The sequence below is a fragment of the Cucurbita pepo genome, chromosome LG06 (assembly GCF_002806865.2).
Source record: "Cucurbita pepo subsp. pepo cultivar mu-cu-16 chromosome LG06, ASM280686v2, whole genome shotgun sequence".
In the NCBI taxonomy this organism is placed as follows: domain Eukaryota; kingdom Viridiplantae; phylum Streptophyta; class Magnoliopsida; order Cucurbitales; family Cucurbitaceae; genus Cucurbita; species Cucurbita pepo.
In genome coordinates this window covers 4,361,607-4,378,031 of record NC_036643.1, presented here as the reverse complement: position 1 = coordinate 4,378,031, position 16,425 = coordinate 4,361,607, and the positions used below count along the sequence as shown (strand labels likewise).

Here is a 16,425-nt window from a genome sequence, read left to right as displayed (position 1 = left end):
TNATATATATATATATATATATATATATATATATATATATATATATATATATATATATAACGATGTTCATGGGCAGGTTGAGAAATTTGTTTGGATTTGCTCAATTACTCGGATGGTAAAAAAAATTCAAGTAAAAAAACTCTTATTAAATAATGAACCGAACTCAATCGGCTCATGAAATATTTGGGTTGGAATGGTTTGAAAATTTCAATATATATATATTTTTAAAATTACATTTAAGATAATTAAAATTTTATTTTTAAGAGCGGTCTGAGAAAGAATAAATTCATGTTTCGTTCCATTCAACTGAAACTAATTTTAATGGACGTATGAACTGACCTAATTCATACGGATTTTTACTTATAACATAATAATCTAATCGTAACCTATATAGCTCGAATTGGATTGGATCGATCGAATTTCCCGAGCAATTACCTAAAATTTATAAACCCTAATTTTGTGATACATGGAATGTAATTACAAAACAGAGAAAAAGTAGAATATGAATGAACAATTCATTTGAGCTAAAAATAAAATGGTATGGAGGAGCAAAGGTAAGGGATAAAAGGCTGCTCCAATTCCACCAAATAGTCACACTAATCAAGACCAGAAACCCTAGGGTTCTGTGCTTCCAAATCCCAAGAACTCTAAGAACGTGATACGTAGGGATTCATATGTTGTTCGGGTCGGTTAAAAAACGCGACCGTTAGGAGGATTCGCTAGACCAGAAGCCAGACCAACAATGGTGCTCTGGTTGTGTTAGTGTGGTAAGACAACTTCATGTGTATGTTTTTCAACTTTATCCATAATGTCTTTTAAGAGGTTTTCGATATGCTATTTTCGATGGTTAATAATATCTTATTAGTCACTGACGTGGAGGTTATGCTACCATCAAAGATGATAGATAATAATACGTCAACTTATAAGAGAATGTCTTGATATGTTTCATCTGAACTGAATTGGACTAGACAAAGGTACCATGAAATGTCTGCGATGCAAGGACACTCAAGCACGAGTAACCAATAATGCTCTAGAGTGTAGGGAAGTCAAGTTCCATGATACTACTTATTGACGTTAGCCATTGTAGAAAGTACTTGTCTTCAAAGGTCTATCGGCTTTCTTGAACTAGAATGGTAGGACCGAGAACTATACGAGAAGGAGAAACTAAAAAATTCCTAGCATGAAGGGAACTATCTACGTCTACGGTTGAATAATCGAGCTACCTCCAACCAAGTGTTGAATTAAATAGAACAATGACGATGTGAGATCTCAAATAAGTTGAGGAGGGGAACATAATGTTCTTTAGAAGGGTGTGAAAATCTCTCTTTAGTAGACTCATTTTACAATTGTGACACTGACGACGATACGTATCAGGCCAAAACATACAATATCTGCTACCGATAAACTTGGGTTGTTACAAATGGTATCAGAGCCAGACATCGAGCGGTGTGTCAGTGAAGACGCTAGCCTCCAAGGAGGGTGGATTATGAGATCCCTTGCTAGCGGTGAGCTTAGGCTGTTACAGATGACCATCCCTAATAGAGAATAATCAAACTGAGAATCGTAAACTATTATGAATACGAATTATACTCTACCATTACCCGAATGATTACCCGAACGAATACCTAGATAGACTAAAATTTTATTATAAGCTCAAAAAACCTTATTATATATAAAACCCACATCAACACTAATACTTTTAAATGAAGAAACTTGAAGATTCCCATATATGAAAATTGTTATTTTTGATAAAAGGTACAAAAAATATGTGATGGGATTGAAACATCACCCAATCAAATTGAATGCTTTTGACTTTTGTTCTATGTATGGACAACATTGTTGCTACCCCCACAACCCCTTTTGTTTGTACTCTACTCAAATTCCCCACCTAATCCCCATTGCCTTTTCATCTAGTTCGATTTTCGATTTCAGGGTCTTTACTAGTTTGATTTTCTGTTAGCTCGATTTTCGATTTTAGGGTTTCTACTAGTTCGATTTTCGATTTCAGGGTCTTTACTAGTTTGATTTTCTGTTAGTTCGATTTTCGATTTTAGGGTTTCTACTAGTTCAATTTTCGATTTTAGGGTTTCTACTAGTTCGATTTTCGATTTCAGGGTCTTTACTAGTTTTATTTTCTGTTAGTTCGATTTTCTATTTCAGGGTCTTTACTAGTTTGATTTTCTGTTAGTTCGATTTTCGATTTCAGGGTCTTTACTAGTTCGATTTTTGATTTTAGGGCCTCTACTAGTTTGATTTTTTGTTAGTTGAATTTTCGATTTTAGGGTCTTTACTAGTTTGATTTTCTGTTAGTTCGATTTTCGATTTCAGGGTCTTTACTCATTTGATTTTCTGTTAGTTCGATTTTTGATTTTAGGGTTTCTACTAGTTCGGTTTTCGATTTTAGGGTCTCTACTAGTTTGATTTTCTGTTAGTTGATTTTCGATTTCAGGGTTTCTATTAGTTTGATTTTCTGTTAGTTCGATTTTCGATTTTAGGGTTTCTACTAGTTCAATTTTTGATTTTAGGGTTTCTACTAGTTCGATTTTCGATTTCAGGGTCTTTACTAGTTTTATTTTCTGTTAATTCGATTTTCGATTTTAGGGTTTTTACTAGTTCGATTTTCGATTTCAGGGTCTGTACTAGTTTGATTTTCTGTTAGTTCGATTTTCGATTTCAGGATTTCTACTAGTTCGTTTTTTTATTTCAGGGTTTCTGCCACGTTGAACGATAGACAAAACTTGACGAAAATTTTGAAATTCTCGATAGTTCGATTCTTGTTTTGGATGTATTGGTAATTAGAAGATTGGTTGATTTTGAAGGGAAGGAGTGATGAGATAATCCCTAATGGAGTTAAAGCCTTGGGGTGTCATCTTCAGTTACCAGTAATGGGCTGGACAGCTTGAGGACGGTTGGGATTACAGTAACTAGTTCACCATATTTAGTTCTACATTTGTGCCCTTTCCAGCTTTACCTTTTCTTGGGCTTCCAAAAGCCCATTTACCTCCCTCCACGTATTAAAAGTTAAATTTACGCCCGAACCGTTTCAAACTTTTAACCTCTCGATCGAAAGTATTTGCTTTAACTATTTGAACCATGTTCAAGTTAACGTTCATTATTATATATATACAGTCGATGATTGCTCGATGTAACAGAATTTCTGCTAGTTCAATTTTTGATTTTAGAGTTTATACTAGTTCGATTTTCGGTTGTAAAGTTTATACTAGTTCAATTTTCGATTTTAGGGTTTTATTTGATTTTCTGTTTCAGGGTTTCTGATAGTTCGATTTGTTATTTCAGGGTTTATACTAGATCGGTTTTCAGTTTCAGGGTTTATACTAGTTCAATTTTCACTTTTAGGGTTTATACTAGTTCGATTTTCTGTTTCAGGGTTTCTGATAGTTCGATTTTTTATTTCAACGTTTATACTAGTTCGATTTTCTATTTCAAGGTTTATACTAGTTCAATTTTCACTTTCAGGGTTTATACTAGTTCAATTTTCTGTTTCAGGGTTTTTGATAGTTCGATTTTTTATTTCAACGTTTATACTAGTTCGATTTTTTATTTCAGGGTTTATACTAGTTCAATTTTCACTTTTAGGGTTTATACTAGTTCGATTTTCGGTTTCAGAGTTTCTAATAGTTCGATTTTCGGTTTCAAGGTTTATACTAGTTCAATTTTCACTTTCAGGGATTATACTAGTTCGATTTTCTGTTTCAGGGTTTCTGATAGTTCGATTTTTTATTTCAGGATTTATACTAGTTCGATTTTCGGTTTCAGGGTCTATACTAGTTTAATTTTCACTTTCAGGGTTTATACTAGTTCGTTTTTCGATTTCAGGGTTTCTGCTGGTTTGGTTATGTTTTGGTTAACAATTTAGGTTAAAACATAAACACGAGAATGAATTTAATTCTGTCGGTTATGTTTTAAACACAATTGTAACGAAAATTTGCTAACAAAGAGTTTGGACTGAAGGTAAAATGTTAACGAACGAACTGAGGTGAACGAATTATTTTTGGGGTTCAATAAAAGAAAACAAAAATGAAGCTCTTGCTTGGTTGGTTTAGTACACAGTAAAACTGTTGGGGAGTGACATCTTGAATTCTTCCATTGCTATTATGATTATCCTTTTTAGTTTTAATGAACAAAATTCTAATTGCCTGTAAAATTGTTAAACTCTGTTCCATGTTCTTGATTTTTAATTCTAAATTTATGGGTTTTTTTCACATACCCAGTTGTTCATAGACCAGTTTTTTGTTGCTGAATCCCACATTTTTCCATTGGCAGAATCCAAGCTTCTCTCTCTCTCTCTCTCTCTCTCTTTCTCTCTGTGCTCTGTTTCTCTTTCTCTGTGTGAGTGTTGGTTTCTGGGTTTTGTTATAAACACAGACAGCGCAAAATCCAACTCTTTTGCACAACCCCAGCATAGGGCTTCGTTCCCTTCTCCTTTCTCTTGCTCTTTTGTTGGATCTGATTAACGAACCTTAAATCTTTACATATTCTTCCTTCTCCGATCCCTTTAAATTCCTCTGTCTTCCCCTTTTTGTATCTGTGTTCGTTGTTCTTATTGGGGAATACCCATTTCCTTTGAAGGGTTCATTGTTTGATTCTTCACTAGCGACGGTATTTAGCGAACCCCATCTCTGATCCGATCGTTTTTTGGGGCATTTTCCATTGAGATGGCAATGCCCTTTGAATGATGAACAAATTCGTGGACGAAAACGACGACGAAGAGTGTTTTTACGAGTCCCTTGATCGCATTGCTTCCTCAAGTTCTTGTTCCACTTCCAATTCCGATGACGATGGAGATTCAAATGGAAACTCCCCTAATTATGATTCCGAGCACCCTTTTCCGGTACCCAAATTCCCTATGGCGGTTTCCGACTATGATATTTGGATCTCCGAGCCCGCCTCTGTGTTGGAGCGCCGGCGCCGTCTTCTTCAAGAAATGGGTCTTAGCGGTGACCCTTCTCTCTCACGAGCTAATACGACCTTGGAATTGGATCATAGTGAAATGGGTGTTGGAGATTTTGGTCGATCGGTGTCGTCGGATTCTTTGAGTAGTCAACAACAGCAGCCCACTGCAATCATCCGCTCGAAATCAGCTTCCGGCAGCGATACTAATAACCAGTGTAATTATTCGTCGTCCATTAATTCTCCTTCAATTTTTTCATTTCATTCTGTCAATGAAACCATCACTTCATTTGCAAATAGCTATAATCCTGTAGTCGTTAAGTCCCAAAGCTGTAAGAGCGAGGGAGTTCCATTGGTTGCTTTAGCTGCTTCACAGCACAAGCCGCCATCTGGGAAAAACAGTAGATGGGTGGATGAGATTCGAAGTGATTCCTTGATTGTGAGTACCAATTCCGATCCTGATCCATCGTCGATGTCCCAGAACGGCGTGAATCAACGACAGGTTAGCGAGGATTCGCATTGTTCTACTAGTGAAAAGGTCAATGAGAAAGTCTGTACTATCAAAGATCTTGACAATGGGAAGGAGTTTGTTCTGAATGAGATTACTGAAGATGGAATGTGGAACAAGCTGAAGGAAGTGGGCACTGGGAAACAGTTGACCATGGAGGAGTTTGATAAATGTGTTGGCCATTCACCTATTGTTCAAGAACTGATGCGAAGGCAGATTGTGGAGGATGGTTGTGACGAAAACATCGATTTAAACGTGAATGGGGATATCGGTAGTAGTTCGAAGTTGAAAAAGAAAGGAGGCTGGTTTAAGGGTATAAAGAGTGTCGCTGGCACGGTGAAGGGTCAAAAGGAGAGACGTAGCAGTGACGAGAGGGATACATCGTCTGAGAAGGGTGGACGAAGGTCGAGCTCTGCAACAGATGATAGCCAGGATGTTTCCTTTCATGGACCAGAGAGAGTAAGAGTTAGGCAGTATGGAAAATCAAGTAAAGAATTGTCTGCACTCTACAAGAGCCAAGAGATACAGGCTCACACTGGCTCAATATGGACCATTAAGTTTAGTTTGGATGGGAAGTACCTTGCAAGCGCAGGAGAGGACCGTATCATTCACGTTTGGCAGGTCATTGAGTCGGAGAAAAAGGGCGAACTACTGATGGAGAAACCAGAAGAAGGGAATTTGAGTTTCTTATTTGCAGCTAACGAGTCGCCCGAGCCAACTTCATTATCTCCAAATGTGGATAGCTATCATGAGAAAAAGAGAAGAGGGAGATCTTCCATTAGCCGGAAATCAGTGAGCTTGGAACAAATTATAGTGCCGGACACTGTATTTGGGCTTTCAGAAAAACCTTTCTGTTCATTCCAGGGGCATCTCGATGTCGTGCTCGACCTATCTTGGTCCAAATCTCAGGTTAGTTTGTATTTGAATACCTATTCATGTTTCGTATTTTCGATGTTTTGTTGACATACTAATTCTTGTGGATATTACGTTATATTTAAGGCTTAAACTCTATGTTGATTAGAGAAGGAATTCAACTTAGTTTTACATTTGTATAATCTATTACGGGTTAAGTCACAAGTTTAGTTCCTGAGCTTTCGAAAATGCCAACGTGGTGAAGATTGTTCCATTTGAAACTACGTTGCTCGATTTATTGATGGTAGCTAATGTTGTTTCGTGTTTCAACTTTTTTTTGTGTTTAAAACGGGCCGATATTTTAGAGATAGACGTTCGACACACTTTGTACCTATTTCTTCTAACTTTCTTGGAAGAGAAAGCATTTGGACTGTTTGAGAGCTATTATAAACGACACTTTTTTCACTATTGTTTCGAATTTGTTTTCGTGGACTGTTTTGGATAACTGGTAAATGCTATAAGTATTTCACGACGAAATAGTGTTCTAACAAGGCAAGCCCACCATGAAAATAGACTACACGAAACAAGAGAAAACAACTTCAAGAAAGTATATCCCGATGAGGCTCATAGAATCAACTTGATGATTTGGATGAGTGATGTGTGTGATAGTTTGAAAGTGGGAGGAAAAACGTGAGATCCCACATCGGTTGGAGAGAGGAACGAAGCATTCCTTATAAGGGTGCGGAAACTTCTCCTTAGTAGACACGTTTTAAAACCTTGAGGGGAAGCCTATAAGAGAAAGCCCAAAGAGGACAATGTTTGTTAGCGGTGAGCTTGGGTTGTTACAAAAAACGACAAAGACATGTTTTGTGCTGATAGATTCTTAGCGTCTAACTTTAGAAAAGGCCATTTGGTAATATGTGGTGTTCGGGAGTGTTTCTTATGAACTTAAAGATGGTTAACGGGCCTTCGTTGTAGGAAGCCTTAGATGTAAGAATGTGGCCTTTGTATATAAATGGCTTTGGAGATTTTGAAAGATACAGAGCTTTATGGTACAAAATTACTTGAGCAAGTTTGGAAAGGATGCATTTTGGTCAGGCCATGAATGTCTCCTCCATGGCGTTTTTAGATACCTATGGGACTGATTACTATAGCTTCGAACAAAAAACGAGCTGTTCTACTAAGATTTTTAATATGAATATCTTTATGTTTTCGTGAACTCAAAATCAACTCGTATGTCGCTTCTTCTTTTGGCTAATACCTTATTTAAGTGGGTGAGGATCAATAGCTTGATGATAATGCTTTGTATGTCGCTTCTCTCTAAGTTGGACTGAATATGGGAGGACCTATATATGAAGAAAAAATATGTTCGTATTGCTGTAACAGCCCAAGCCCACTGCTAACAGATATTATCCGCTTTGGCCCGTTACGTATTGCCGTCAGCCTCACGGTTTTTAAAACGTGTCTACTAGGTAGAGGTTTCTACACCCTTATAAGGCATGCTTCGTTCTCCTCTCCAACCAATGTGAGATCTACCATTGCTCTCATTTCTTGAATTCTTCCTTAATTTGATGATCAATGTTGGAACTTTTGCTGGGACATACTTTCTCATTGATGATTAGAGCTGTGGAAACATCTTTCCATCGCCATTCTTTTTAAGCGTGTTGAAAATCCGTGAACGTCTATTTTGAAACTCAAAGTTATAGTTTGTCATAATGTGTGCAATAGCTAGTTTTTATTACGATGCCTATTTCGGTTTACTTTGGATGAGATTGTTTTATTCCCAAGTATTGTAACCGTAGATAGTTAGAGGCTGCATCTTCCACTGCAGAGCTTTGAAATGCACGTGTAGGCGCATCATAGGGCGCAATGAACGGGAAGCGAAGCATCTTTTGGAGGGCGCATGCTATGCCACACCTTGTAGTTTTGAACCATTTTCTTAGCTCAAATCCCTTAATTGTTGTCACTACTCCAGATCCATTTCGTTTTCATCTACGAGCCATCAGTAAGGGCAGATACTAATGGAACCAGAGATTATTGAATCATAACATGCCATGAGACACCTGAAATTCTAGGAAAGTAGATCTAGGATGTAACAGGACGGGACGACGAAAATGGCCGTGATAACGATAGCATTCCCTATTCGTGGCGTCGCCTAATTGTATGGAAATTAGGATGTTGTATGATATTACTTTTTGTTTGCTGAAAGTTTCCTCTTTGCTTTTATTTTACCAGCATTTGCTCTCATCTTCAATGGACAAAACTGTACGGCTCTGGCACTTGTCAAGCAATTCCTGTCTCAAAATCTTTTCTCACAGTGATTATGGTAAGTTCACTTCCTTTTTCTAGCTTTCTCTGGTAAAACTGTGTCAAATTTGCTCAAAAATGGTGATAATTCGTTAGTCTAAGACGATAACATAGCAAACAAAACCCGGAATAATTTGATCCTTGAACTGTCTTACAGCTAATAGCAAGTTTGTTTCTAACATGTACCCTGCTGCAGTAACTTGCATCCAGTTCAATCCTATCGACGATCGATACTTCATTAGTGGATCATTAGACGCTAAAGTTCGTATATGGAGTATCCCAGATCGTCAAGTCGTTGATTGGAGCGACTTGCATGAGATGGTGACCGCTGCTTGCTATACACCTGATGGCAAGGTTGAATAGTTCATAACTTTGGCTTGTTGCTATATGAATCTTTAGTCCTATTTATTGCTCAAAATGTTGTTTTTCCTCACTGTTAAAGGGTGCATTGGTTGGTTCTTACAAGGGAAGCTGCCGATTGTACAGTACTTATGGTATATTATACTCTCTCTGTAGAACCATTCATCTTTCCTCTTCTATTTTGCTCAACAGTACCTGTGTGTGAATGCTATTTGACTGCCTGTGTTCTTCATTTTTTTTTTACCAGAGAACAAGATGCAGCAAAAAAATGAGATAAATCTGCAGAACAAGAAGAGAAAATCTAGTCACAAGAAAATAACTGGATTCCAGGTAATTTGATGGGTTTATTTCAGTGATTTTTTGTAATAGCTTTAGCAGATATTATCATCTTTGGACTTTCCCTTTCGGGCTTCCCCTCGAGGTTTTAAAATGGTATCAGAGCCAGACATTGGGCGGCGTGTTAGCGAGGACGCTGAGCCCCAAGGGGGTGGATTGTGAGATCCCACATTTGTTGGAGAGGGAAACTAAGCATTCCTTATAAGAGTGTGGAAAACCTCAAGAGAAAGCCCAAAGAGGACAATATCTGCTAGCGTGGGATTGGACTCTTACAAATGGTATCAGAGCCAGACGCTGGGCAGTGTGTCGGCAAGGACGTTGGGCTCCCAAGGGGGGGTGGATTGTGAGATCCCACATCTGTTGGAGAGGGAAACAAAGCATTTCTTATAAGGTGTGAAAACCTCTCCCTAGTGAATGCGTTTTAAAACCTTGAGTGGAAACTCAAAAGGGAAAGTCCAAAGAGGACAATATCTGCTAGCGGTGGGCTTGGGTAATGGTATCAAAGCCAGACACTGGGCGGTTTGCCAGTGAGGATGCTGAGCCTCCAAAGGGGTGGATTGTGAGATCCCACATCTGTTGGAGAGGGAAACGAAATNATTGGAGCGACTTGCATGAGATGGTGACCGCTGCTTGCTATACACCTGATGGCAAGGTTGAATAGTTCATAACTTTGGCTTGTTGCTATATGAATCTTTAGTCCTATTTATTGCTCAAAATGTTGTTTTTCCTCACTGTTAAAGGGTGCATTGGTTGGTTCTTACAAGGGAAGCTGCCGATTGTACAGTACTTATGGTATATTATACTCTCTCTGTAGAACCATTCATCTTTCCTCTTCTATTTTGCTCAACAGTACCTGTGTGTGAATGCTATTTGACTGCCTGTGTTCTTCATTTTTTTTTTACCAGAGAACAAGATGCAGCAAAAAAATGAGATAAATCTGCAGAACAAGAAGAGAAAATCTAGTCACAAGAAAATAACTGGATTCCAGGTAATTTGATGGGTTTATTTCAGTGATTTTTTGTAATAGCTTTAGCAGATATTATCATCTTTGGACTTTCCCTTTCGGGCTTCCCCTCGAGGTTTTAAAATGGTATCAGAGCCAGACATTGGGCGGCGTGTTAGCGAGGACGCTGAGCCCCAAGGGGGTGGATTGTGAGATCCCACATTTGTTGGAGAGGGAAACTAAGCATTCCTTATAAGAGTGTGGAAAACCTCAAGAGAAAGCCCAAAGAGGACAATATCTGCTAGCGTGGGATTGGACTCTTACAAATGGTATCAGAGCCAGACGCTGGGCAGTGTGTCGGCAAGGACGTTGGGCTCCCAAGGGGGGGTGGATTGTGAGATCCCACATCTGTTGGAGAGGGAAACAAAGCATTTCTTATAAGGTGTGAAAACCTCTCCCTAGTGAATGCGTTTTAAAACCTTGAGTGGAAACTCAAAAGGGAAAGTCCAAAGAGGACAATATCTGCTAGCGGTGGGCTTGGGTAATGGTATCAAAGCCAGACACTGGGCGGTTTGCCAGTGAGGATGCTGAGCCTCCAAAGGGGTGGATTGTGAGATCCCACATCTGTTGGAGAGGGAAACGAAATATTTCTTATAAGGGTGTGGAAACCTCTCTCTAGTGGACGCGTTTTAAAACCTTGAGGGAGAAGCCCAGAAGGGAAAGTTCAAAGAAGACAATATCTGCTAGCGGTGGGCTTGAGCTGGTTCAAATGGTATCAGAGTCATACACTAGAGGATGTTGGGCCCCAAGGGGGTTGGATTGTGAGATCCCACATCTGTTGGAGCGGGAAACGAAGCATTTCATATAAGGGTGTGGAAACCTCTCCCTCGTGGACGTGTTTTAAAACCTTGAGAGGGAAGCCCATACATAAAGGAAACCCCAAAAAGGACAATATCTGCTAGCGGTGGGCTTGAGCGGTTACATTTTTTGCTTCTATTTTGCCGAATCGAAAGGCATTGTTGCTACCCCTAGACTCAACCAAACCACATGAATTCCTGAACTTCTGATCATTTCCAATTCACAGTTTGCTCCAGGAAGTTCTACAGAAGTGCTCATTACGTCTGCAGATTCGCGCATCCGATTGGTCGATGGAGTTGATTTGGTCCAGAGATTTAAAGGTATGGTTGAATTGAAGTTTATCTTTTATTCTTCCTATAAAGTCCGTGGCTTATATTGATGAGCTAGTCGTATTGGATTGTGCACGAGGCGCTTTAATATGTATTTTTTAAACATGGTAGTAACTTCGGGATTTGATTGATAACCTTCGAAGTCGAGTTTCTCTGCTGCTTAAATTTTCTTATCTCCCATGCTTGGATCACTATTTAAGAGTGTTAAGTTGGTAACAGGGTTCCGAAATACGAACAGCCAAATCTCGGCCTGCCTTTCGGCGAACGGCAGGTATGTGATATCAGCCAGTGAGGATTCTCATGTGTACATATGGAAGCACGAAGCTGATTCTCGACCTAGTAGGAGCAAAGGAGTGACAGTGGTTCGATCATACGAGCATTTCCACTGTCAGGATGTCTCTGTGGCTATTCCTTGGCCTGGAACGGGCGACATATGGGGACTTCATGACGATTTTTACGGAGATTACGACAATGTGATTGAAAATCATCTCGACGAAGTCTCGTCCGCTAACCATCCCCCTTCACCTGTGGAGGTAGAAAATGGCAGTGAGGATTCACTATTAGCATCTGGTTGCACAAACAGCCCTCTTCATGGAACTCTTTCAAGTGCAACCAACAGCTACTTCTTCGACAGAATTGCAGCAACTCGGCCGGAGGAAAAGCTCGTTCCGAACACTCAGATTAACCGTAGTCCTCATTCCAGTTTGGACATTGGCCATGGAATGTTCGAAGGGTCGCCGGGATGGGGTATGGTGATCGTAACTGCAGGTCTTCGAGGCGAAATCAGAACGTTCCAAAATTTTGGATTAGCAGTTAAGATCTAAAGAGGTGAAATGCAAATGGAAGCCTCTTAAAAACCAGCCCCTAACCATTGCCATTTGCCATAGATTCATTTCCTCCCCACTGATTGGAATATATATGTACAGAAACAGAGATGTTGGGTGAGATTTGTAATGTTATAGCAGAATCAAGTTCCTTGTTACCCTATGCTTGTGCTCGTCGGCGATACCGACACCGACACCGACACCGACGAGCATGTCCGGTGGGAAAAAAGTATAGATTTGTGAAGGGAAAAACTGATACAAAATTTACACTTCTGGGTTTAGCAACAGGTGATTGATGTAAGTTCTGTAAACGGGAATTGTAGAGTTTTGAGCACTTAGTGAATTGAAAAGAGAGGAAAAAAGGTTTTTTTTTTTTTTTTTTTTTTTTTTTTTTTTTTTTNTTTTTTTTTTTTTTTTTTTTTTTTTTTTTTTTTAATGAAATGGTTATTTTATATGCTCGATAAAATTAAAATTTTAAATTTAGTTTGAACTAAAGATGTCCATTTTACTTGTGGAGTCGGGGTCTGTGAGGACCCATCTTGAACGAGGAATGGATTTTCTATTGAGGTAGTGAATGGGAGCGGAAATGAGGAATATTTTTTTTCCGTTAGATAAATGGGGTCAGGGACGGGATCATATTCTCGATCTTTGCCCCAGTTAATGTAAATATATTTTCAATATAATATTGGAGTAGACTCTAATTATAATATTTAAACGATTTTTTTTTTTAGAATTTTCAAAAAAATCTAAAAATAAAATCCATGCTTGTAAATGGATAGGGTAGATGTAATGACCCAGATCACCGTTAGCGGATATTGTCCTTTCTGGGTTTTTCCGGGCTTCCCCTCAAGGCTTTAGGTTTGTTCTCCTCCCCAACCAATTTGACCGTTAGCAGATATGGTTCTTTTTGGGCTTTCACGGGCTTCCCCCAAGGCTTTAGGTTCTTTTTGGGCTTTCACGGGCTTCCCCCAAGGCTTTAGGTTTGTTCTCCTCCCCAACCAAATTGGGACATCACAATCCACCCCCTTCGAGGCCCAGTGTCCTCGCTGGCGCGCTCTTTTCTTCCTCCAATTGATGTGGGACCGCCCACAAATCCACCCACTTTGGGGCCAGTGTTCTTACTGGCACACCGCCTCTCTACCCACTTTGGGGAAGGCCGCCTCTCTACCCACTTTAGGGAAGGGCGAGAAGGCTGGCACATCGTCAGGTGTCTGTCTCTGATATCATTTGTAACGGCCCACATATTGTCCTTTTTGGGCTTCCCCTCAAGACTTTAAAACGTGTCTACTACGGGAAGATTTCCACGCCATTATAAATGGTGGTTTGTTCTCCTCTCGAACCAACGTGGGACATCATGTAACAACCCAATCAACCCATAAAATGAAGATCCAATTCCTTTATTTCTTTTTTTTTTTAAAATATCTTAGGAAATCCACTTCCCGAATTCTGATTGGTTGCCACAAATTGACAGGGAAGAAGCCCACACTTAACCAATTATCTTATCCTCTGTTTTTTGATATCTTGAAACCGTGATTCTTTTTTGTAAGCAATGGCTCAACGCCTTCTGATCTTTCTCCCTATATATACACTCTCTAGATATTATCTTTCCAATGCTTACTGTAATTCAGCTTTCCAAGCATCAGGTTTGAGCTCCCTGGTTGGTTTTTGCTATAATGGCGCTCCAAGCTGCTTCTTTGGTTTCCCCTGCTCTCTCTGTTCCCAAAGAGGTTCGTCTCTTTTTTCTTGAATCTGGGTTGGGTTCGTTTTGTTTTGACATGCATGTGGGTTTTCTTGCAGGGGAAATGTAGTGTATCCTTGAAGGATTCTAGTTTGTTTGGGATTTCATTATCGGATCATCTCAAATCTGAATTCAGTTCATCTACATTGAGGTGTAAGGTAGTGGGTGTTTCTAATTTTGTTTTCTTTCATGTTCTTCCGTTGGAAATGCTGTGAGAATTGCATGTTGTTGAGATGGTTTGATTTGGTTTAGCTTTAATTCCTGCTAAGTTTGTGGTGAACGTTAACTGTTTGACAAAATGCCAGAGAGAATTGAACCAGCAGATTGGTGCAATCAGGGCTCAGACAACTGCTACCATAGCTCCAGAAGTTAACAAAGCTGCTCCAGATGGGAAGAAAACTCTTAGAAAGGGCAGTGTTGTGATCACTGGAGCCTCTTCTGGGTTGGGTTTAGCCACAGCTAAGGCTCTGGCTGAAACTGGAAAATGGCATGTTATTATGGCTTGCAGGGACTTTCTCAAGGCTGAAAGAGCTGCCAAATCTGCTGGCATTAGCAAGGAAAACTACACTGTTATGCATTTAGACCTTGCCTCGCTCGACAGCGTCCGACAGTTTGTCGATAACTTCAGGCAGTCGGGCCGGCCACTTGATGTGCTGGTGTGCAATGCTGCTGTTTACCTCCCAACTGCTAAAGAGCCTACCTTCACTGCTGAAGGTTTTGAACTTAGTGTTGGAACTAACCATCTTGGTCACTTCCTCCTCTCCCGGTTGTTGTTGGAGGATTTGAACAAATCTGATTACCCCTCAAAAAGACTCATCATTGTTGGATCAATAACCGGTACATTCTATGGTTCATGGTTGTTCTCAGCCTCGTAATTGCCTTGTGGGTTTGCTGAATTTTGCTTTTATGATCAGGGAATACTAATACCTTGGCTGGAAATGTTCCTCCTAAGGCCAACCTTGGAGACCTCAGGGGACTTGCTGGTGGACTAAGCGGGCTAAATAGCTCGTCGATGATCGATGGCGGTGAGTTTGATGGTGCCAAGGCATACAAGGACAGCAAAGTGTGCAACATGCTCACTATGCAAGAGTTCCATAGGCGGTACCATGAGGAAACTGGCATCACATTTGCTTCCCTCTACCCAGGCTGCATTGCTACAACTGGTCTGTTCAGAGAGCACATTCCCTTGTTCAGAATACTTTTCCCTCCATTCCAAAAGTTCATCACCAAGGGCTATGTTTCAGAAGAAGAATCAGGAAAAAGACTGGCTCAGGTAACTTAAAAACTTCACCATAGGCAATGAAAATTACGTCAAATATGTTGAGGATTGTTGAGAGAGAAGTCCTACATAGGGGTTGATCATGGGTTTATAAGTAAGGAATATATTTCCATTGGTATGAGGCTTTTTGGAGAAATCAAAAGTAAAGCGACGAGAGCTTATGCTCAAAGTAGACAATATCATACCATTGTGGAGGTTTGTAATTCCTAACATGGTATTAGAGTCATGCCTAACTTAGTCATGTCAATAAAATCCTTAAATGTCGAACAAAGGGTGTACTTTATTCGAGGACTCCAGAGAAAAGGAGTAGAGTCTCGATTAAAGGGAGGCCGTTTGAGGGCTCCATAGGCCTTAGGGGAGGTTCTATGGTGTACTTTGTTCGAGGGGAGGATTGTTGGGAGGGAGTCCCACATTGGCTAATTAAGGGAATAAATAAGGAATACATCTTCATTGGAACGAGACCTTTTGGGAAAACCAAAAGTAAAGCCATGAGAGCTTATATTTAAAGTGGACAATATCATACCATTGTGGAGGTTCGTAGTTCCTAACAAAATATTCATTCAAGAATCTGATTGCTTGCTTGTAATGCAGGTTGTGAGCGAGCCGAGCTTGACAAAATCAGGTGTGTATTGGAGCTGGAACAAGAACTCGGCTTCATTCGAGAACCAGCTGTCTCAGGAGGCAAGTGATGCAGAGAAAGCTCGCAGAGTGTGGGAACTGAGTGAGAAACTTGTTGGTTTGGCTTAAAATCTGAAGCCTGAAGTCCCTGTGATGGCCTTTCGTTGCTAAAACTGAAGCTCATTGTGAGTTGCGGGAGTTTGTAACTTTGATGATGTGCTGTGTAAACAAAATTCCTGTTGTAAAAGTAGTTGGTTGACTCGAGTTTAGTCCTTAATAAAACTTGCAAAGTTTCAAACAAGTAGTGAAATTCGACTTAGAGAGGTTCAGTAATTCAGTCTCATTCATTGTATTTGTGGCCTAGGTGAAACCGATGAACCGCGCGAGTAGGTTAAATACGTCATGGGTAGATGGCTCATAGTACTCAATTGAGACCTAGTTCTAGAACGCTTTGATAGTGAAGCACCTACTAAAACAAAAGCCAAACCTACACACTCTATCTCATGTCTCTCTCAACAGCCCTTTGTACTTTCATTTGGAAAATCACATATATATATATATA

General features: G+C 39.8%; 2 protein-coding genes across 3 annotated transcripts; both read left to right on the top strand.

Moving 5' to 3' along the window:
* The first annotated feature begins 4,078 nt into the window (after positions 1–4,078).
* LOC111796591 (WD repeat-containing protein 44-like) lies at positions 4,079–12,600 on the top strand. Of its 2 annotated transcripts, XM_023679282.1 has the most exons (8): positions 4,080–6,328; positions 8,507–8,597; positions 8,775–8,899; positions 9,894–9,926; positions 10,015–10,066; positions 10,180–10,262; positions 11,302–11,395; positions 11,624–12,600. In XM_023679282.1, exons 1-8 carry the CDS (start codon positions 4,694–4,696, stop codon positions 12,226–12,228), a joined length of 2,718 nt encoding a protein of 905 aa, XP_023535050.1. In that variant the 5' UTR covers positions 4,080–4,693; the 3' UTR covers positions 12,229–12,600. The 2 variants fall into 2 exon arrangements, with proteins under 2 accessions (XP_023535049.1, XP_023535050.1); XM_023679281.1 differs by lacking the exons at positions 9,894–9,926; positions 10,015–10,066; positions 10,180–10,262 and adding exons at positions 9,021–9,072; positions 9,186–9,268 and having other exon boundaries at positions 4,079–6,328; positions 8,775–8,932.
* A 1,189-nt stretch (positions 12,601–13,789) lies between these two features.
* LOC111796626 (protochlorophyllide reductase, chloroplastic) lies at positions 13,790–16,164 on the top strand. The gene is made up of 5 exons (XM_023679340.1): positions 13,790–13,955; positions 14,026–14,124; positions 14,272–14,803; positions 14,881–15,239; positions 15,837–16,164. Exons 1-5 carry the CDS (start codon positions 13,902–13,904, stop codon positions 15,990–15,992), a joined length of 1,200 nt encoding a protein of 399 aa, XP_023535108.1. The 5' UTR covers positions 13,790–13,901; the 3' UTR covers positions 15,993–16,164.
* The last annotated feature ends 261 nt before the right edge of the window (positions 16,165–16,425 follow it).